This window comes from Merops nubicus, unplaced genomic scaffold (genome assembly GCF_000691845.1).
Source record: "Merops nubicus isolate BGI_N331 unplaced genomic scaffold, ASM69184v1 scaffold19445, whole genome shotgun sequence".
In the NCBI taxonomy this organism is placed as follows: Eukaryota; Metazoa; Chordata; class Aves; order Coraciiformes; family Meropidae; genus Merops; species Merops nubicus.
The window spans coordinates 1-23,546 of NW_008607841.1; the positions used below are offsets into that span (position 1 = coordinate 1).

Below are 23,546 nucleotides of genomic sequence, written 5' to 3' on the forward strand. Positions count from 1 at the left end.
TATTTTATTTTATTTTATTTTTTTCTTTCTGGGTCTTTTCTAATTTCATTGCCTTGGTAATGATTTGGTAACTTGTGTTTCCTCAGAGATCCTCTAGTGGATCCATGTCCCTTTTTATTTTCTACAACAGCAGTCAGGTTTTTACCCTCTTTCCTTGTTAATGTAGCTATAAATCAAGGCTAGCTATTTGCATGGATATTACTTTTCCTTTGGTATCAGGAATGTTTGGAAGTTTCACACATTGTTATCCTATTGGTGTAACTATAAGAGCTACTGATGCACCTTCAACTTGAAACCTCCTCAGACCCCTAAAATCCATATGCTGACCTGGGGCTTTCTGCATGATAACCCAAGTCTATGTTAGCCTCTGTCTCCAGCTGGCCATAATGAGAAGCTGTATCTTCTGTAGCCAAACATCTAGGTCCCAATCTTGCAGCAGTCCTGCGTTCTCCAAGGACAGCTCTTTGGCACCACTCCTGTCCCTATGTACCTTCATGACCTCAGAAAAATTCTCCAAATATTGTGGATTTGAGAAGTCAGTGCCATACGTAATGCTGTTTTTGTAGAAGATGAGGGGCAAGCATCATGAAGCTTTTGCTAATCAGGAAAATAGGAATTTGAGAGATCTGGGAGAGCAGTGTGTCTGCTGCAGCCTGTCCTGTACTGAAAAATGCCAGTTGTGTTGGTGTTGAAAATCTGTTTGAAGTGGGCTAGAAACAGTCATTACATGTGCAGCAACTTCCTCCTGTTTGTTTTCCCAAATACTGCACAGCTTCTTCAAACTAAGCATTCAGTGAGGAGCCCCCTTAAACGAAGCTAAGGAGCTGGGTGTTGTAGTTGGGGGACAGCACATGTGGGATGCAGCTTCTAAAGAGAAGAGGTGTGAAAGCCTGCCTGTGTTCCTCCAAATCCACTGAGCCTGGGTCCTCAGGCCTGGTGCCTGCTGTCTCCAGCCACGATGGGTTTCCAGGCTCTCCTGCCGTTCACAGCACATGGCCATGGGTGCCATGTCTTCTGTGGCCCTTGAGAAATTGTTCCCAGGCTTGGCTGGTCAACTTTGGTGGTGGTGGATGCCCTGACCTCAACGCGGTTTGTTCCCCTCTGTCCTCATTCCCCCTCCTCAGGGTTCACCTGAGGACTTTGAAGCAGTGCGTATACTTTCCTCCAGGTCTTCATAAGCCCTGTTGGGGTAGGGTTTCTCACACCGACAGAAAGGGGAGGATGGTTGGCCTCGAGAGAAAGAAAGGAGAGCTTTTCTGCACGTAACCTCTAGTTGCTCAGCCCAGACATTAGTTTAGGTGAGATTTGAAGCAGATTGTTATCATAGCTAGCTTGTCAATGCTACATTAAAAGCACTGAGCTTAAAAAGAAAAAGCTTCACAACCGTCCAGGAAATGTCCACAAGATGGGGTCCCTCTCCTTGACTGTCATGAAGAGGCTTTTTAGAGGATTTGTCTCTAATTACAATAGTCAACACTCCAAATAGTTCTTCTCAAATCCTGCAGTAGAGGTACACCACTGTAAGAGGAAAACTGGCCTCCTACCAGGCTGTACCAAGCAAAGCTGCTGACTGTTGTTCTTGCGTGCAGCGAGACGCTGAAGCCTGCTGGGTTATGATAAAAGGTGGAATGTCACCTTGTCCTTAGGACTCTGGAGTTCTTCAAAGGGAGCCTTAGTTGTGATAGAACATTGTCACACCCTGCATTTTATTTTGCACTACCAAATGTTTATTGGTTTATCTCCTGTACATGTCAAAATCGGATTGCTTTGGGATATCATTAAAACTCGATAAACCAATGAGTTGGAAGAAGTATGATTTGCATTGTACCCTGAAGGTATTCTCTTCATGCTTGCTCATCGAGTGAGAACTTTTTTCTCCTACAAATAAACAGAGGTATACTGAGCTGCTTAATGGAATTTTAACCATAACAAACAGTATTAGTTCCAAAATGCTGAGTTAATCTCCTTGCAGTTCTTGGCTATTTAAACTTAATTGGCCAAACAGTGCAAAATCACTTTGAAATGACTCAGCAAACTAAAACTGAATTCAGAGGGGACACACCTTAGGCAAACCAAGCATCTGGCCACTGAAGTAGTAGCATTCAAAGAATAGCAACTAGTAAATACGAACTTCTCTCATCCAAACATCGCCAGCACTCTTTTAAAGTAGGAGAAGTCCCTGCTGTCGTATGGACTATCATAGAGATCATATTTTCCAGTTTCTTGTTTGGCACTCCTGTCACTTCAGGATCAGGGCTCGCTGGATGAGAAGACAGGGAGTTGCTATCTTGATGACATGCCATAGAGGAAGCAGGAGAAGGGCTGATGAGGTGTTTCTGAGTAATAGGAAGAATAAATAGAGGGATGAAGGAGAAAGCACAGAAGTGTTTCAAGCTAGAGCTGTTTTGAGTCTTGGTACCTCTTTCCATGTTGATGCTGTAGCCCCAGGCTCACTAAGGCTGGAGGAGGGAGAACAGGATAGCTGCTGTTGTGTAGTGGCTACAATATCAGAAGTTCACAGATTGGACTCTCTGCCTAAACTGGGTCTTGCCAAAATTGTTTTGCTGTTTGGTTTTATTTTACAGAAGGGACTTATGTGTTAGCCTAAATCTTGAAACTGGTAATGGTAAAGCAAGGCAATGGAAATGCCAGCTCTGGGCTGTAAATATGTCATTGTGGGCCTGATAAAATGTGAGAAAGTATCTAAAACTGTAAGACTGTAAAGTATAGAGAATAATTTTTTGTAAAAAGGCAAGGCATGCAGCATTTTAAAGTTGTGATGAAATTCACACTTCATAAAGCTTTGAAAAAAAAGTCAAAAGAGATGGCAATACGGCTGATTTCTTAGGCAGAGGTCAAGCCTGAGTAGCAGATATGTTAAAAGTCTTCATGTGTCTGAGCCATGACAAGTTTGAACTGTATTTCATTTGAAGTTTCACAAATGCAAAGAACTTATCTCACCTACAAGTGCAAAGAGCTGATCTAAACTGCAAACATTGCCATATTCCCAAACTAACAACCTTCTGCTCACTAAATTTGTGGTGATTGAATTACATAGAGGTGAAAAATTTAATTCAATGAATAAGAAACTTTTAAAATAGTAGGCTTCTGCAAGTTTTATTTAAATGTATGTTAGTTGTATCAGATACATTCTACAGGGTGTGAGGAGACAAAAAGTGGTTTGCTTATGGTCTACTCAATATCTGTATTAATCCATTCTGTAATCTATTCTTATGTGCTTTACAAAATCTGTATCCATGTCAGTTTAATTATTATTTTTTACCAAGGATTCCCTCTGTTCAAAGAAAGGTTATGTTGTGAATTTTGGCATATTTGTAGGGACAGCCTTAGCAATACAAGATGATTTACCCGTTTCTGCAAATAATTTATAAACATGCTTGGTGTCATTATGCTTTAAAAAAAATGCTGATGCAGCATTTTGGTTTTGTTTATTAAAACTTGGCAATACTGTTACTTTTGCTTAAACACAGCTTGTGTCTTAACATGTATTTTAAAAAAAAATAATTTTAAAAGAAACAAGTCTTTTACTTAAATAGAAATCCATTTTTGTTGACTTACTGCTCAGATGAACTGCTTCTGATGGAAAACAGTCTGCAAGCATGGTGGTGGGAGAATTGTTCTAAGTCTGGTCAGATATACAGAGTGTATTTGAAGTCTCTGGCCTATGCTTAGCCTGAGATTTGGAAAAGATGCTTCTGCCTTGCTGTAAAGCTGGCAAAGCTGCAGTCAGTCTAACTGGCAAAGCAAACTCCAGCTGCACCGTTTGGAGACTATGGGGTGGTTGCTTGCAGAAGGTCAGCAGATGAGCTTTGTTCAGAAAAGGCGTTGTTGAGAGATGTCCTTACAGGGGGCCACTTCTCAGTACTGGGAACCTCACCATGTATCACCCCAAAGCACATTGTCCTGTGAAAAGAGCATAACTGGTATAAAGAGGAAAGATATGGAATGATCTGTTTTGCTGTTCACTGTCTTTATTTTTTATTTTTTTTAACACCATATACCAGATTATACACATTAGTAGCAGAGGAATCGAAGAGCGGAGCAAGTATTGGAGCAAGTATAGTGTGTAACTCCTAGAGAAATACATTTGCTGATTTACCTTCTTTGAGTTTATTTATTAGAACTCCTAGAGATGCCAGTTAGTGATTGGCTCCCTGGGAAAGGGCTGTATTTGGCAGGGGGTACAAGGGACCAGAAAAGTGCATGTAAGCACTAGCAGCAGTCTTGGATTCCCCGTGGAGGAAGGGAAAGAGGATATTCACAATGAAAATTTGAAGGGAAAAAGTAGTCAGAAAAGCAACAGGCTGACAGGGGGGTCTCACAAGAGTAACAGCAAAAGGTTACCAGGTGTCAGCTTGTGAGGCGAGCTGTAAGACTACACAAGAGGAATGGTTGTGAATCACAGTGTGTGGGGACATCACATGGAAATGTAGTTACCACATTCTGGATTGCTCCAGGCCCAAAGCTAGGAGTGGTGGTCTGACATAAGCCCTTATTCTGGTCTTACTGCACTCCTAGGTTATCCTGACGGACCTGAATTCGTGAATGTTTATGGAAATCAGAGAGGGCTGGTGTCAAGAGCTTGTTTACACTAAACACCTGGAGCTTTCACTTCTAACCTTGCAGTATCAAGTAGGTATTACTAGATGTCTGGAGGGGACTGTGTCAAGATTATAACCCATAATCATAGCTGTTAATGCAGATAAATTAAATTACTATTTGTGTTTTTTGCTTTCTTGCAGATTCCTAGACGACTAATGAATCATTCCCATGCCCATGTGATATTTGAGACAGGTTTGACTTTGAAGGAGGCTGTGGGCAAGAAAGAGCAAGTGGAGGACATCAAAGCATATGTCTGTAAACTACCTGCCAGCACAGACAAAGCTGTGATTGTGATTCATGAGATATTTGGATGGCAACTCCCAACCACCAAATACATGTAGCTAATGGACACATGTAAGAATTCTTTTCTTTTCTGAGAAATCCTACTCTTTTTGATTTCTAGCATTACATTAGAACTGTTATTCCCACACGTGAGCGGAAATATTATCGGGGGAGTTTGGGTGGTATATTTTCATAATACAAAAGCACAAAGGAACATTGCTGTGAAATGTTGCAGAGTACAGCATGCTTCCTTCACACTTTGCTGTTCACACAAGTGACTGCACATATAGAATGCACAGAATATTGAAAACACAATGCTATAGAAAGTGATACCGATAAATTACCCAGCAATGTGGGTTTAAAAAATAGTGTGCTCTGAAACAGAATTGCGTAGTCTGTTTTTAGAAGTCTTTTTAAAATAGTCACTCAAGCTAAATTACATTCTGTGATTTTGAAAAATTGTCATCAGCAGAAATATGAATGGCTGTTGTATATTTTGAATATCGTATTGAATATGCATATTGAATATATGCATATGAATGACTCATACAATCGCCATTCCCTCTGCAGATTTTTCACACTCATTTTCAGTGCCCTGCAGCAGTTACATTCCAAAGTGCAGCAATATCTTGCACTAACCAGATATGCTGCAAAGCACTTCATTTGCAGTATACATTATAAACATTCCTATAGGGTTGGTACTGACCTGAAATTCCAAAAAGCAACCCTCCACCTAATTCTGTAGTGGTCTAGTTTGGAAAGATGGTGCCTTCAATGCTCTCAGCCTATGGAGCCTAGTGGAAGACAGATGTCAGCAGACTCTTGCCATGTGGCTAAGCTCTCTGTGGAACTCTGTGGCTCTGAGAGATAAAGATACCACTTTTGTGAGGATTAGGATGATGGAAAAATGAGTTTGTCTACAGTCTGCTCCTTTCTTCTGTCTTTCCTGACGACATGACATCCACAATTCTACACCATGATTGGAAGTGTGCTTTTCTTGTGACCAAATGCAATCATTCTCACCATGAAAATGCATTCATGAGACTAGATGTACACCTTTCATGCTGTACAGGATACCAGCAAATGGCCAGTATGTCAGTGTGCTTCCTTATTACAGCAAGAGCCCGCTCAGTCAGAAGTACCCAGTGGCTGATGAACTGGTATTTTTCCACACTACCTTACTTCCTGTAACTTTTCCCTGTGATTCATGACATATCATATTTTTTGTAGTACCTTCTTTCCCTCCACCTGTGCTGCTAATACCACAGTGGTCAAGGGGAGAAGGCTGGTGTTTCCATTGATCTAGGCAGGAAGAGAGCTGGGAGTCTTTGGGCAGCAGTGTTTGAATGGAGGGAGGCTATGTGTGTCTCCTTGATGGTTTCAAGATGCTGCTGAACTGGTGAACCGATGTTTATTGAGAGAAAAAGTTGGATTTTTATCCTAGTGCATTAAGGGATGAGGAGCTATGAGAGCTGTGATTCAGAGGCTGCATTACAACTGATGGCTTGTACTGTCTTACCAGGTTAGTCTGTGTGGGGAAGAACCTGTTCTACATAGGCTTGGGAAGGTTCATTTTCAAAGCTGTAGCTTTCGGACAAGTACTTATCCAAACGCTGTGCAGTTTTGCCCATACCTTTCCAAACACAAGTATGCTGTGGATGTCACTGTTTTTTTTTTTCACAGAAATGATCAAGTACAATAAAAAAAAAAATAAATAAAAATGCTTGTAACGTATTTTAGTCTGCTTTAAGCCAAACTGTCATTTCACCATTATCATTAAGATGCATATGCTGTCCCTGATAAAGGCATTTAATAAATGAAAGATGATCATTGTTTCCCAGGGTTTGGGCACCTCTGTGATGCAGGAAGTCTTTAGTACCGAGTGGACTCTTATGCCTCTTCCTGTTTTCCAGCCACCAAATGTTATCTACAGTAAAATACTCCTCCCTTTCCTCCCATACACTTTTCTTTAACTTGTTCTTTGCTGAGCTCAGTCAATCAGGTGTTTGATGTTTTTCCTAGCTCATAAGTAAGCCTCATTATGTGCTCTGTAGTAAACAACTATTTTATGTAATTGTTTAAATGGAACCCATTAATGATGGATTTATGTTAAATGGTATTTTGTTGTATGCAAAATCCAAAATTGTTGTAACCAGGACCTAGTCTGATCATCTTCTACAAGACAATCTATTGTTTTACTGTGTATAGTTTCAAATTATGTGCTCATAACATCCAAAGTAATAGGGATAAAAATATTAACATTTTCTGGATTTGTAATACGAATTGTATTAATTGGTTTAGTCATTGAAAAAAGCCTATGATGTTTTCTATAAAAAGCCTATAAATGGTTTCTAAAGCTCATAGGCATTTCTGTAGAATACTTAACAGTGATATTTAAAAGCGTTACTTTCTCAGGAAAAAGAAATCAAAACAAAATTATGTCTGGATAGAAACTTTCCATGCTATGAAGGGCCAAAAAACCCTCAGTATTTGATCAATTAATTCCGTTTTTATTTTTGTGTGTCTGTCTGTGTGTGCAGAGCAATATATTCAGACTTTTTTTTTTTCAGGAAGAGAAGCTTGGAAGCCCTCTGACGACTGGTCCAAGTTTGATGATTGTCTGAAAACTCAAGATGCCAGGAAAAGAAACAAGTAAGACGGTTATCACATTGCTTGCTGCTGTCAGATATTGCCTTTCTCCCTCTCTCTTTTTATTTTTTGTTGTTTGACATTGGATGCAGCTAATTTGCCAGTGAAGGTGACCTTTTTTAATGACTCCTTAGAAGTGGGTGGAATCAGTGACCTTTCATTTTGCCTTGAACAGACTTCAAGGACGATGCTCTCAACAGTGGCTTAGTGAAGAGTTTTGTCATCTGATGTTGATAACATAGACTCCAAGTTGCTTCCTCTGCGTCACATGGCTTAAAAATGATCAATGACAAGAGCAATAAGAAAGTGTATTTCTCATCTTGAGTCTCTGTAACAGACTGATACCTTACAAACTTGTATGGAAAGAAGGAAAGAGTTTTGGATTGTTCCGTAGCACTTGCCCAGCATGATGTAAGTAGTCCCGAGTGGCTGACAGCTGGATCATCTGTTGTCAGGGCACAGTGGGGGCTGGCAGCTCCCTAAGGGACAGGGTGCTGGGAGCCAACAGGAGTATCATTTCTTCCCCTTCCATGTGCAACACTGTCTGAGCATATATCATCACAGACCTGTCACTAGCAGAGGTGACGTGCTGACACAGAAAGAAGCTGTTGGCAAGACAGCTACTGAGAAGGGGTCAGACTAATTAGAGACCAAACTAATTTACTACCTGGGAGAGCTAATACCTTTCTTGAACTGTTGGAAATAGATATGTTGAAGGTTGCTGGGCTTAGGTATTTGGTGAGAGTGTTATGTGAGACATAACTGAATCATTTCCAGAGAATTCCTGTCTTGGAGGGGTCTGTTGTCGTGGAAACTTTTTAGTTTGGAATCTGTCCCCTCTCTTCTGCAATGGGATGGAAGGATTTGGCTCTGCCTAGCATTTCTTACAGATGATTCACATTTCAAGTGCCAGCTCCAGTGAAGAAATAATTTTTTTGTACTTAATATGCTCTGTGTAGATTTATGTGTTGTCAGATGGTGTTGTATTTGCAAGGCTGATGTATTGGTGGTGTGTACAGCTTGCGTGCCCCAGGGGATGAGGAACTGGGGCTGAAGAGACAGTCTTGAGGTGATAGAAAAGACTTTTAACTGCTACCTCTCTCCCACCAATTCTTTCTCTTTAGTGCTTCTGCACGATGACACCTGCTTTAGGGGTAAATGGGCGTTTTCAGAGTACAGCACCTGGGCAAGGCATATTTCAAGCTTCATTGTAAATTCTGAAAACATCTACAATACTTGTTGCATTGACTTTCCTGCAGCAAATATCTAGGATGCTGACTGAGAGTTATCAGCATTTTGATTGTCTAATGAACAGTATTCTCTAGAGAGGTTTCATTTTTTTTTTCTATCTACATTTACAAAGCGAAAATTTATCCACCTTCTCAGGTAATTTTAAGCTTTTCTAACTTTTATGTAAGTGTTTAATCAGTCTTCTACTTTCCATCCCCTTAGGTTTCCTTTGATGTATATTATTCATGTTGCATTTTTATTTGATTCATTTTTTTTTCCTTTTTCTCTTTCTGATGATTTCAGATTAGCAACCCCTACTATTTTTCTGATATAATGATTTGAAGTATGGGAAAGAAAACATAGTATGATGTGGGGACACTTGAGTGCATCTCTAGATTTTCTTTTCATGTTTTCAAATGCTGGTTTTACTATGGGTGCTTAATTTACGTTTGCTGTACATCACCTGGTGATGACATACCTGGAATTAGAGGCTGGTGTATCTCTCTATGGTGAGTAAATACAAGATGTAATATAAGCAGGTACACATGCATATGCACATTGTGTAGCTTCAGTACTTGATCTGGTATTACTTCTTCAAATCAAGCTATGAACCGACGAATAAAGATATTTTCAGCAGAGTAGGAAGGATATTAAACAAAGAAGATAGTGCTGAGAACCTTTGTTCCTAGTTTCAGAATGGGTCATAGCAGCCCTGTCTTTTATTTCAGGTCTAGACAGACATACATGTCCTCTGGTCACCTTCTCAGTTTAGCTCCCTTTTCCTGTTTACTACTGTTCTGCAAGTTGCAGAGCCAGAACTTGTCAGGAGCAGTGTTATTTTTGCTCTAGCTACTCTGTAAAGTTAGATCATGGCTATTTTAACACCAGCTTTCCTTACATGCACTGCTCAAGAAGCTGGGATAGCTAAACTGCCCTTTGTAAATGTTCTCAGAAAGTAAATTTTGGACTACTTAGTAAAGCATTGACTTTCCCAGTCAGTTCAAAAGAACTCAAGTGTGTATGTATAGAAGGCATCTTTCAAGTCTTATTAATTCAGATAATCAGCCTGTATCTTAAGAAACTGGCTTAAATACAGTTTTGATTTAGGAAGCTGTTCTTCTAGGACCCATGGTTACAGTATGTTGGAAGTAAAACTAGTACATATGTCTGCATATTGCATGCAACATGAAACCTTTTCATTGCAGAACCAAAGTGCTGTATTTGAATCTGGATTTCACCTTAAAAGGCAATTGAGTAGTTGGGGTTTTTTTTGTTTTTTTTTTTTTGTTTGTTTTTTTTTTTTGTTTTTTTTTTTTTTTTGTTTTGTTTTTTTTTTGTTTTTTTTTTTGGTTTGTTTTTGGTTTTTTTTTGTTTGTTTTGTCTGTTGGTTAACGTTTTCTAGGACTAATTAAAGATTCCAGTTATATATCAAATCTTTTGAACCCTATAATTTTCATTTTTGCTGAAAAAGATTACTTCATTCCCCTTCATAAAATATGGTAATAACCTCTGTCTTCTTTCATTTCTGCATGTTTAAATAACCATCCTGAATAGGGAACAAAAACTCAGCCTCATAATAGCGCTTGAAGGTCAAAAAATAAACACAAAAATGGAGGTAGATATTAAAAGGCTAATGAAACCTATGCAAAGAATGACAACGAGATTTTTTTTTCCTCAGTCTCTTCTGTAAAAGTATGGCTAGTAATGCAGATAATGAAGTTATATCGAAATCCCATTGCTTTTTTGGAGCACCTTACTGATGAGCTATCCTTTGCTGTATGACTTTTTTATCCATCCTAGGAACCTGTGAAGCATGTAGAATATGCCAAATTGCATTCATAGGTGTCTGTTAGAAGCTTTTGGTTCAGCTGTAGTGTATATATTGTCATATATTTCACATATAGGAAATACTTTTGTTATATCCATACCTTTGCAGGTTGCTTGATCTGCCTTTATGCTTTAACAAATTTTCCAGACCCTTACTATAAAGGTGTTTTTTCTTTACATAAGTTTACTTTTAGTTTTGCCCATATGGAGCTTGGCTGTTAGTGTCTAGCCTGAATGACAAATTCAGGAGTTGAATCATGAATAAAATGATGAGTGACAGCATGGAGTACGGTTATATTAATATATCTACTACTATGGTATATATTACCCATCACCTTGCTGGAGTTGAAGCTTAAGAAAAATGGCAAAGTTTATTATGAAATTAAAATTTATCCTAGACAAACTCATGGTTTGTAGTCATTGTACATTGCAGAAGAGAAGATACCAATCCTCAAGATAAGCCTTATATTGAGGAAGGAAGAAAGGATGTAATCAACTAGCTGAATAAACACATTTAAAAGAAGAGCAAGCAACTTAATTTGTAATGCAATTATATAATACACTGTGGAGATTTTCAGTAACATATTTTAGAAAAATGAAGGGAGAGTTTGTTGAAATAGAAATCAAAGAAAAAAGCAAACAGAATATTTTAGGCTCTTTTCTCACTGGATTCTAATTGACACTATCATGTTTTATTCTTTGAGGAAGTCTTAGATTTCACCTAGCAGTGTCATGTTTTAATATGCTGTGAAATATTCTCCAGTTCCTTGAGATTTGTCTTAATGCTTGAAATGTTAAGCTAATGATTAATTAACCTATTTGTGTATTATGGGCACTGTTCATCTAAGTTCTACATAAATCACAAGTCCAAAATTTAGGAACACAAATACATTGTTTGGTGAAGCTCATTTTGAGACACTAGGCTTTTTTGACTTGTATCCTGGTGGCAGAATTGCATTTAACAGGTGATGTAAGAGGGCATATCTTCTTTCAAAATTTGTGACTATTCAGAAGAGGTACTCCTTCCTCAGAGTACCTTTGGTTCTGTCAAGCTCTATAGATGATTTCCTAGTCAGGTTAGGAATTCAGAAGTGCAGTACAATCTGCAGACAGGGCATTTTGATGTGTGCCTAGCAACGAGGATTGCTGCTTAAAGGAGAAATGTTTAGTTTTTGCATAATGTGTCTTATGTAATTTTTCCATTGATGGTACGACAAAAGTCTCTGTGTTGTATCAGCTCAAGATTGCATCTACCTCAGCACCCAAACTCCAGCAGTGGCCAGCAGTGAATTTCCCCTCTCACTCCACATCCTGGCAACCAGCAGTTCAGGGAATTCCTGAGCTGGATGTTGCCACTGAAGCAGTGTGTCAATGGCCATGGATGGAGTTAGCTTCTCTGGATTTGCCAGTCCCTTTCTGAGCCTGCCTGAAATGTTGACCTCTAGTGCATCTTACGACAGTGACTTCCTTGGTTTAATTATGCCCCATGGGGAGGAAGTCTTGTGTTCATTAGTCTGAAACCAGCTGCCTCATGTCTTCACTGTGAGCTAGTACTTTTAAAATTCTAAGAAAAAAAAAGAAGAAAATGTATGTCCCTTTTCACCTTCTCAGTGCTACTGATAAATACTGCTATGTGATTTAATGGGGAAGAGTAATTCAAGAAAGTCTTAATTTTACTAATGACAATCTCTCAAATTAAATATATTATCAGAGAAACATACATTTTGGTCTGTCTGGTGTAAAAATAGTCAACAGTATTAATTAACCATTTCTCAATGGAACTTTAATTTCTTTTGCTTTTTCCCATCCATGTTTTCCTCCTTTGCATGCTGCTAATGGTCCCATGCCTTTACCGTGGGAAGATCTTCAGAGAATTCTGGCCTGAGACTGCTGATAAACTGTTGCTTTTCACATGATACCATCTATATGTCATATATTAATCCAGCTGTTACCCAAGTGATACAGCTGTCAGAACACATTTTTCCAGAAGGAGGCAGAAGAATGGAAGTTTATTGTACCTTTGTTATCCCAGTGTAAAATCTGGATAACTCCACATTACTGGCGTTCCTTTAGCATTAGAAGGTTAACTAATGTGGCAAAGGACAATCAGGTCGTATATTTAGAGAGCAGCAGTCATTCACAAATACTGAAAGGGCGTGTACGCTGTAACACTCACACCAGCACTAAGCGAACGGGAAAAAACCAAACTGAGAAGCAGCATTTGTTTGAAGTGAAAGGGTACCTACGATTTACTTCAAGTACAGCCAAGTCTTCATGGTGAAACTGCAAGTCACTGAGTAAGAGCTGGAAAGGCAAGGTCCAAAAGAGGTATGTCTGTCTTTACAGTACAAAGTGCAACCAACCGCACGTACGGATGTTATGAATGTCTTCAATTACATTTTGACTTGTAAGTAAAAAAACGGCATGGATTGCCTATCAAGGAACATGAAACAACAGGATATCAAATTAAAAGCCATTTAATTTCTAAATTTTAATGTTAATATGAAGGTAAAAGGAAAGAGTCATGGATAGGGAAGAGTTTCCGGAGCCACATTACTGTGACTAAGGGAGTGGAAATGTGGTTAAGCAACTCCAGCGGAGAGAAAGTTCTGCAAGCAGGGCTGTCATTTCTCTTTTCTAGGAATGGTTTAAACTACCTTTTCCTCACATTTATTTCACTACTGTTCTTTGAAGTTCCTATGGATTTTCTAAGCTCCCTGCGTGCTATAACTTGTTCATAGTATACATAGTATAAATAGTATATATGCTCACGGTATATGAGTCGGAAACACCAAAAAACCAAACCAAAACAAAAGGATTGGGTTTTGAACCTTATGGCTTCACTCTGGAATTCTTTGGTGGGCTTTTCTTTCTTTCCATTCATTTGACTTTGTTTTAGGAATCATGAATAAATAGCATTGATAAAGCTCTTTAGAAGATGGGAAAACAGCTCATATATGAGCACTAAATTGTAAGGCTGGTCACTTTCCCAAGGCAAAAGTGTGCTAGATCAATGTGGAGTTAGTGCTACTTTTTAGATGTGCCTCTGAGGAAACAGGGAATTTTGAATTGCTACTATCCTTAGATATATAAGCTCTTTAAAGAATAATCCTAATAATCCAATCAAAATAAAACCAGGATAATGGGACGGATACAAAGATCAGGCAGTCAGCTTAACTCAAAAGGAAAAAAAAACATAGAAAATGTCCCGTGATGGAATAAAAGTGTATCAGCATTTCAAACACTTATTGCAATGATACAGAGAGCAATCTACAAAACTTTTACTATTTCACATGTTATTTATTTTCAGTCTGAAAAAGAAAATATTTTTCCTACATGACATAAGCTTTTTCTTGTGTAGACCTTTGAAGCGATGTCTATCCTTCGCTGCCTCAGGCTGCTGGGAGCTTTAGTTGTGTCTTTTACTAGAGGATGAATAGTCTAATGAAATATTAATGCCAATGTAATGTTTAGAAGTGATACTATCCCAATATATAAAACAAAGGAACGGCCTATAATAAAAAAAATTCTGTCTAAATGAATTGTTCAGCTAAATCAACGTTTCCTGAGCTGAAAAGACCTCCAATGCTTGATAACTTTTTTGTGTACGTTAAAAAGGTTTGCTACTCAGCTATAGCTCAGAGTACTCCTCCCAGTAGCACACTGCCTACACTTGCAGTGGCTTTAAAAAGGGTGAACTTTTAACTTTGTGAGTGTGTGATACCCAAAGATAAACTTGCGTAACTTATTTGAAGAAACCTGATCCTTGCACTCACGCTTTTCATTTAGTGAGTTAGCACTTTCTTTTGGGGTCATATTCAGCGGCAACCATCCTCCTTGAGCTCTTGCAACTCACCTCTATTATCTTGCACACTTGAGGTGCTGCAGGTACAGGTGTTTTCTTTTTTTTTTTTCCTTTTTAACTTTCACAGCTTTTCTTCCTGATAAATGTAAAATGAGTCTGACTCAGCATGTTTGGGCACTTTAATTTTATTTACATGCTTTTTTAAAGAGTGCATCCTTATTTAAATACTATCAGGAGGCTGCTTTCTTCCCTAATTGTTTGAGATGATGGTTCAGAAACCTTTTGTTTTCTCTCCTGAGGTGAGAAAGACCTCTCAGGAAGAGGATTCAGGAGAGTCTATTGACAGCGAAAGAGCCACACAGCAATATTTTTATATTTTTCTGGTTGTAGGTACAATTTTCTAAAAATTATTGTTTGGTTTTCAAATAAATGCTCAAGTGTTTGTAGGTGGAGATGGTGGAAAACCAAGGCCAAGGTTTACAGACCGTCCTAAAAGAATAGCTTTGGTGGATGTAAAAGAAAGGGATCCATTTTTTAAGGAATGTTTCAGTAGCATCTTAGAAATGGAAGAAGATACTGTTTGTATGCATGCTATGGCAAACATAGAAACACTGATGTTTTGACTGTGCTACAGAGCCTGCAAGTCTATAGGGTTTACAAACCACAGGGGCCAACAGGCTTATGTCTGGAGCTCATCTGCTATATCTGCACCTTTAAATATTTCACGTTTTACATGTTGCTTTACATTTTACCACATAATTTAAATGTTTGCAATTAAAACCTTTAAGAGTATATTGAGTGGTAAAGGCATTGTGTTTGTGTTTCTGGAGTTCCCTTTAATATTCAATTGCTGGTTTTGTTATATTTTCTGATTTTGATCTAATAAAAAGGAAATAGTTTGTGAATGGAAAACTAGTTATCTACTCTTTCCTATTATATATTTAAATTGTATTTTGTCTTATGTGCTTGTCTATTAATGCATTTTTTCCTGGTTGACTTATTTTAAATTAGAAGTGCTACATGTGAGATTATAATACGTGGGAAAAAAACCCAAAACCTCTGGGTGGATATGGCTTATTAAAAAAAAAAAAAAAAAAAAAAAAAGAGAGGATTAGTATAAATATGAGCCTAGATTTAATACAGCTTTCAAATAAGATAGTTTGTCTTGAATTAATCTGTGAAAATGAAATCTCACAGGATCTGGCAACCCTAGCCTTGATGATATACTGAATTTTAAAGTCTGCAAATCCAGAACATCTTGGTCCCCGGAAATCTGAGCAAATCTCCTGGCTGTAGGGTTGTTTGCTTGTTTGCTTGCTTGCTTGCTTGCTTTCCTAAAGCTGTCCCTTTAGTGCCACAACAATTTAAGTGCCACTAGTTCAGGGACCTCGTTTCTCCATTTCTCTCCATGAGTATATTTAGCGTAGTCAAGTTTAGACATCCTTGTTTCTGTACTAGCAAAGTTTTCTTACACGATTTTTCTGTAAAGAGTTTGGGTAAAGCTTTATCTAAATTCTATCCGTGTTCTTTAACAATTTGGAGATGCTCTGTGAATATTCAGATTGGTTATTCAGGTTATTTTGCACCAAAGTGAAGTCAGTTCAGCCAGTTGGTTAGCTTAAGGTCAATGGCATAAAATCATTAACTTGAAGCCAAGGAGCTACATAAGTCTGTTTTAGGTTCTGCCTGCATTTTTTGACCTTTGTGAAGTACTTGTTTATTTTCATTTAAGCAATAGTTTGTAAAACATTAGCCATGCCCTACTGTTACCTTCTTGGCTGAACTTAAAGATTTTTCCCTTGCACTCAATTTTCTTTTTCCTATATCGGAGTTTGAAAGTATTCCTATTTAATGTTAAATAAATGTGACTTTATACTCTGGCTTTCAATGGTATGTTTTTCTTGGCATCTTCCTTAAGTATCCTCCTTCAAAAGTCTGCAATATATGAGGCTAAAGCTGGTTTAGAAGAAGGATTTCTTGAAACTGAAGAAGTCAGCTATGGAACATTTTAATTCTTTGGAAGAAAATATCACATTTAATTTAATTGTAACTATATCTTTCTACACAGTAGCTGTTTTGTTGTTTGTTGTTGTTTATTTTTATTTTTTCCTTCAAAATGTGAAGTTCTGTATTAAGCCTTTACAGTCCTTCCTTACAGGAGGTTATTAATTCCTGAAAAGGATATACATATGGTGAAGAGTGAAAGAATTGGCTTCATTGCTACTTAAATAATTTGCGAGTGTTGCCTGGCTGCTTGGTCATAACTTTATTTTTACTGTATAACTTACCATAGGGCATGGAAGTCTTAGTTATGTACCAGGTCTCCGATGAAGAGTTCATAACATAATTAACTCTAACAAGATTATTATTTATAAAAAAGAACCCAGTGAGCTTATTGACTAACGTTGCATTTTATATCTAACAGTAATCAGCATATTCACAATATTACTGTAACGATTCAAATATTCAGCCGTCTATGATACCAATGTATTTTGATCTTTTCCAGCATGGTATGCTGTGGTATTCACAACTGAATGTTTTTTGCTCTTTAGTATCACACATGGCTAATGAATCACGGCCCTGCCCATGTGATATTGGAGACAGGTTTGACTATGGAGGCCGTGGGCAGGAAGTGCAAGTGGAGCACATCAAGGCGTATGTCTGCAAACCAGCTGCCAGCACAGACAAAGCTGTGATTGTGATTCATGATATATTTGGATGGCAACTCCCAAACACCAGATACATGGCTGATATGCTAACAACTAATGGATACATGTAAGAAATACAACTGTTTTCAAAGAACCTTTGTAATAAGAAAGTTTGTTGAACCAACTTTTTCCTTTTTTTTTTTTTTCTCTCTAAGCCAGACAAATGCAAATAATTTCATAGGCTTTCCTTTAATATTTCTCTAAAGCATTTCCTGTTTGTAAATACATTGTAAGAAGTCTCACATAGTTGAGCAGTCCTACTGTAACAAGATAGTAGGCAGGCACAGAAGAAGAGAGGGGAAATAGAGAAAAATCTTATTCTGCATCTTTCATCCTCCATGAGCCCAAAGCAGCCTGCTTCCTTCCTCCAGATGTAGCATCTGTGCCACTTTGCTCTTAGGGAAAAAATTCCAGAGAAGCTGAAAGTCATTCTGTGAAGGTGAAGTGTATCAGCTTGCACCAAAGAAAGAAGTTTCTCTCATATGTGAAGAGCATATAGAGTATCCTCTTTCCTCTAGTACTGGGTTAACATTAGTTCTAAGCTAACCATATGTACCATGTAAATCGTAGGGTTTTTAAAACAAATTTGGTAGGAACCCACTAAGGATTTTCAATTTCAGTTAACAACTCGTCTAATTAATTAATTAATTTTAACAAGGCAAAATGTATATGGAAGTTATACTAACTCTTCTTTGTAGACATAGAAAAATAATGAGGGTTGCTTGTACAGTGCTTTGATGTAGATTAAATTCTCTGTATATTCAACGATACGAAGTTGTTGTATAGTACCTATGGACTTCCCTTTAATCCTTTCTCAGTATTATTTCATGAGCATAAAATGTTTTCATTTTTCTTGCAGAGCCATCTGCCCAGATTTTTTTGTGGGACAAGAAGCTTGGAAACCTTCTAATGACTGGGCATCTTTTGATGTCTGGCTGAAAACCCGCAATGCCGGCAAAATAGACAAGTACAATTGTTGTTCCTTGTCCAGCGAGTGGACATCCTTCTTTTGCAGGATTTTTTTTCCCCAGTAAAGATGGAAAATTAGATTCTAAGTTATTATTGGTTCATACAACCGGATGTCCACAAACAGAAATTTCATGTGGCTTGTGGGTCAAGCTTATGGTTATGTGAGGGGTGCTTTTTGGAGAAAATTAGAGCTTTGAACAAGAATAAAAGTGCCCACTGTTTACCTGTGCAGAGAGTAGAAGTGAGATGAATGACTCAAAAGAAAAGAACTAGCAAAGGCTAGACAATATAACTCGTTCCTTCCACTTCAATTTGACTCAGTACCCCCAGGCAGGCACAACTTCAATGGATTTCAGATAGGATGCAGACATAGTCACCAAGCACTATTTAACTTGGGAACATTGGTCCTGCTCCCCATCAAATCTCAGAGGGTTCAAAACATACTACTTTCCCATTCTTCTAGCTATATTTTTCCTGGTTTTGTCTGACAGGTAGCTTGATTACATAATGTTACTGGTGATTTTGAAGCAACAATTTCAAATTTACTTCCATAAAATATTTCATAAAATATTAGTCTCCCTAATGACAAATAATGGGATTCTCTTGACTGGCTGTGTCTCTTAAACTTATATTTGTGTAAGCCTGTAAGACAACTATTGCCATTTGTGAAATTAATTGGACTGCTGTTCATAGAATTACCTTAGGTTCTAGTAACAGTAATCTAGGAAGACTGACTTTCTCCTTTGTCTTCTCCCCTAGAGTTTTTCTTCTATTTCAGAAATTAATAATAGTAAACAGCTCTTGTGGCTTATCCCAGCCAGTAGCCAAGCACCTATACTTCCACTCACTCACTCCGCACACGAGGAACAAGGGGAGAGAATAGAAGTAACAAAGCAAGAAAACTCATGGGTTGAGATAAAGACAGTTTTATAAGTGAAGGAAATATAAAAATAATTCTTTTTTTAATGTGATTCAGAGACAGTCACTCATCACCTCCCACAAGCAGATCAATGCCCAGCCAGTCTCTGAGCTGCAGCCACCTTGAAGGCCAGGGGAATAGAGCTAGATTAATTCACTCTCATTTGCATGTCTTAGAGAAGTTGATGTCGTCCTGAAGTATCTAAGGGAACAATGTGGTGCAAAGAAGATTGGTGTCATTGGGTTTTGCTGGGGCGGAGCAGCAGTACAACATTTGATGCTAAAAAATCCTCATTTAAAGACCGGGGTGTCCCTCTATGGTAAGTCTCAAATACCTATTATGTTCTGAGTAGCTACGACCGGTGCAGAAACTTATTCTGTAGGAGAATTATTGTAACAAAATTCAGTGTGACATCTCGTGAAAAAAAAATTATTTTATTATACAAAATCTTAAAGCAAAAAAAATTTGATTTTGCACTTAATCATAACCAGCAAGATCTGTGTATTCAAGCGGCATGGCCACAATCATTTCTGTGCAACTTCGCCTACAAGGGACACCAAACGTCAAGGCCTCACTGTGGCTCAGATTCCTCTTGGCTGGCAAGGATAAAATGGTTTCTGGGCACAACTTTTATATCTTTTTGGAACCAGCAATTACTATGAGGTAAATCTGTGTCACAGTACCTTGCTTACCTCAGTCTGCATAAGTCAGCAGAGGTTGCTGCCCACTGTCTGGTTTTCACTGTTTGGAAAACCTGCTTGACACACATCTGTACTGTTGGACTAGCAGGAAAAGACATGGCAGTAGAGATACGCTGCAACTGTTTTGCTGTCTTTCTGTTAGAGTGCAGGGTCTTTTGCTGATAAGTCATCTGGGCTGGGGGCTGCACAGGTTGCAGATCTTCATGGCATGATATGAACAACTTATAAACTGCTGGCAGTGATCCCTCATGAATATGAACTATTTTTTAACTCTCTGTTTTAACACTTGCACTCTCACACTTCCATTCTTAATGCATTTATGCTACCCTTAATTTTTTTGTACTACATTTCCATACAAGCCAGAGCAATTTATATTCATTTGAAGTGAAAGGAAGTTGAAAGTATTTTCCAGAAGTTTATGGGGACTATTTTGCTGCACTGATTTGCTGATCAGCTGAGTCAATTCAAAAATGTAACTTGATAATTTTTTACTTTTCTGAGGTAATAACTTCAGTAATGAAAAGAGTGACCAGGGAGGTAGCTAGTTAGCTTTACTGTTACTTAAATGTCAATATATTTCAGTAATCAAAACGACAATATCAGTTTGTTATCAGTATAAGCAGTATAATTGTATGTACACTGAAAACCTAACCATGTATCTGGAATGATGAATATTTACAATTATCTTAGAAATGGCCATGCCAGGCTACAGATGAGTAGCTCTGAAGTGTCTGTCTTACATAGGACCCCATCTCTGACAATGGTCAGAAGCAGATGCCCAAAGAAAACCACAAGAATGGGACCAACGTAACAATTCTTCCCTGACTTTCAGGCAGAGCTAGTCTATCTTCAATGACATCCCAAATCACAGGAAATTCTCACAACAAAAGGGAAAGTAAAATTTGTTTAATTGCATTAAAAACTGATCAGCTCTAACTGATCAGAATGTCTTTTATTTTGACCGTCTAGCTTTGATAGTGATTTAACCACTTTAAGTAACGTAACTCATTGTATGTGCCTCTCCTTTAGGAGTGATCAGGTTCTTTGAGGACAAATCCAATTTGCTTCATCCCACTTTCTTCATTTTTGCTGAAAAAGATGACCACATCCCATTGGAGCAAGTGAGTTTCCCATTGAAGATGTTTGTCTTCTTAATGCTTTACATCCTTGTTTTGTAATTTGATATTTAATTAAGAGAAAGTAGAAAACTAATTTGCACTTTTCTTCCTCTTTAATTAACCCTTACAGTAGTTCTACACAAATTTATGTTGTTTATCTTCAAATTACAAAGCTTTACAATGTCATAAAAAACCGTTTTTTGTTTCTATTGCAAAATATGGATGATTTATATATAGGAGGAAAAAGGCAAGAATCCAGAGGAAGAATTCTGTCAGGTTTAAGATAGAAGACCCTCTTTAATCATACTGATAGCGCATAAAATCAACAGAAAGTCCCCACCTGTACCAGTGGAATCACTAGCTGAAGGAGAATTTTAAAATCCTGTAACTATCCTTTTGCTTCCTCCACTGTTCTTCAGAGCATCTCCTTTCTGGTACTCTGTCAGCAGCCTTCTTGGGAAGCCCAGGCAGCAAATGACAGGAAAAAGCTGATTACCTATGCAGGGAATCAAAGAGGAAGATGTTTTCACTGAGTGGTGTTGGCTTTCGTTTTCCTGCCAAACATGCCAGGAGCTTTGAACTACTGCTTCTTGATTTTGTGTCTGTACCTCTCCTCCCTCAATGTCAAATTAAATCAAAATCTTGCCACATTGTTTTTTTTGTGATGTCTATCAGCATTGACTTGTACAGTGGCCAGTACATGCTAACCTTTTCCTGACACTGAAAAATAGCTGTGTTTACCTTTATGGCTTTTGCTACAGTAACGCATATATATTTTTTTTGCCGTTTTATACAGTCACTTGCTGCTATTTTACTGGAGAAATAAGCCTAGTTAAATAAAGAAAGTGTAGTAATAGAAATGCATTTGAGTATAAAATTAGTAGAAGAGAAAACAATGGCAAGGACACACTGTGCCTGTCTCCCAGAAAAGTAAAAAACTAGGACAATCTGAGGACCCTAAATACATAACATGTTAACTCCATATTCAGCTAACACAGAACATTTTGTGTTACAGGTCACCCTACTTGAGCAGAAGCTTAAAGAAAACTGTAAAGTGGATTATAAAGTTAAAATTTACCCTGGACAGACACATGGGTTTGTACATCGCAAAAGAGAAGATATCAATCCTCAAGATAAACCTTATATTGAGGAAGGACGAAAGGATATGATGAACTGGCTGAATAAATATCTTTAGCATAAATAATTGCCCATAAAATAAAACAATTATTGTAGGAAACCAGAAAATAATACAGACTATGTTGATTAAAATGTTCTTAAAGCATCAAAATAATTTGTAAAACTCTTTTTCAATAACACTACTTATTTGCACTTATTTTTGAAGTAGATGCTTAGAAATGGCTTTTCAAATGTTGAAAGCTATAAGTGTGAAAAAGTTCTTAAAATTTGATCTTGTATATCTTCAAATTGTTGGAATCTCTTGTGGGATATTTTCTAGAATCTGAAAGTTTCACTTTTTTATATTAATGTAATATGATAAATAATCATTGAAACTCTGCTCAGACTTGACTAATGCTTTCCTAAAAGGCACGTTTAGAGTTGTTGAGCTGTGGGATATTCAGCTCCAAGTTTTTCTGCTTTGAGATAAATATGGTTCTGGTTTGGAAGGCTGGGACATTTTCTTGGAAACAGAATATCCTATTGAAAATTCATAAAAACAGAGCTAGAAAGAGGGAAGGGGAAGGACAATGGGAAGAAATATATGCAGACTGAGAGAGGATGCAAAAAGTCAGGAACCATGACCAAAGTGAGGGAACTAGAGGAACATGCAGGACCAGAGAAGAAGGACCTGAACAAGTGGAAGAGGACTGGACACAAAGAGGCTGTGAAGAGCAGGAAAACTGAGAAGAGAAAGAAGAACAAAACAGGAACAGGAGACTACTATCAGACCCCAGGAGGAAAATACAAGTGGAGACTTCCAATCTCCCTTCTCCTGCTTCCAAGACTTATCTAGTAAGAGGAGAACTCAAGCAGGCAGGATTTTCTTGTTGGCTGTCACCTAGTTATTTCCTTTAGCATCTTATTATCTACTCCATGTCTAGCAGCTGACTTCTGGATGATCTGTTCTCCTAACTTTCAGGCATTACAGGTATCCTGACAGCACTACAAGTGATAAAAGGTAGCTTCTGTGTTTGTGCTTCTCCATTCCTTGGGGACATCACCTATGCAGTCATAGACCTCATGACTTATGGCTCACAGAGGTGCTTAAATTCCCCAGGGTGAATTTCAAGCCTAGTTATTTTGTTGTATTTTTTCTTCCCTCTCCATACACCTGTACTCCTGTTTGCACTATAAAATTAATTTCATCCAGAATATGGTTAAAATTAACTTATGTGAAGACTGAAACAAAGAGCTCCAGACACCAGCCTTTATCAGACTTTTTTGTATTAGTTCTCCTTCCTGCTAAGGTGCTTTCCTTTGGCCCTTCTCTCATTTTTGATGCATTTACAAATACTTCTATTACTAGGTCTTGATAGCAGTAAACTATGCTGCTGCTTTAGCCTTTTAAACAGTGTGCGTTGTTCCTTTCCTCTTGTCCTCAGAGACAAGAGTAAAGGAGTCACTCAGAGAGTGTGCCCCCCCTTTGCAAGCCTCCTATTTGATTGTGAAACGCTTGCAGACATCTAGATACAGCTGCAATGGCCTCTTGCTGTTCTGTCTGCCATTCCTCCATAACAGGATCACCTGGCACTTGAT

At 38.0% G+C, this 23,546-nt stretch overlaps 1 protein-coding gene across 1 annotated transcript; it reads left to right on the plus strand.

The window, feature by feature from the left end:
- The first annotated feature begins 16,937 nt into the window (after nucleotides 1-16,937).
- CMBL (carboxymethylenebutenolidase homolog (Pseudomonas)) lies at nucleotides 16,938-22,131 on the plus strand. Its single transcript, XM_008940092.1, has 5 exons — nucleotides 16,938-17,191; nucleotides 17,984-18,091; nucleotides 19,189-19,331; nucleotides 20,743-20,834; nucleotides 21,847-22,131. Exons 1-5 carry the CDS (start codon nucleotides 16,977-16,979, stop codon nucleotides 22,024-22,026), a joined length of 738 nt encoding a protein of 245 aa, XP_008938340.1. The 5' UTR covers nucleotides 16,938-16,976; the 3' UTR covers nucleotides 22,027-22,131.
- Nucleotides 22,132-23,546: the final 1,415 nt, after the last annotated feature.

Excerpts from the sequence above, each read along its gene's own strand:
- CMBL (XM_008940092.1), top strand. The coding sequence starts at position 16,977 with ATGGCTAATGAATCACGGCCCTGCCCATGTGATATTGGAGACAGGTTT. Across the intron at positions 18,092-19,188 it reads AATGCCGGCAAAATAGACAA|AGAAGTTGATGTCGTCCTGA; the intron begins GTACAATTGTTG and ends TGCATGTCTTAG. Across the intron at positions 19,332-20,742 it reads GACCGGGGTGTCCCTCTATG|GAGTGATCAGGTTCTTTGAG; the intron begins GTAAGTCTCAAA and ends CCTCTCCTTTAG.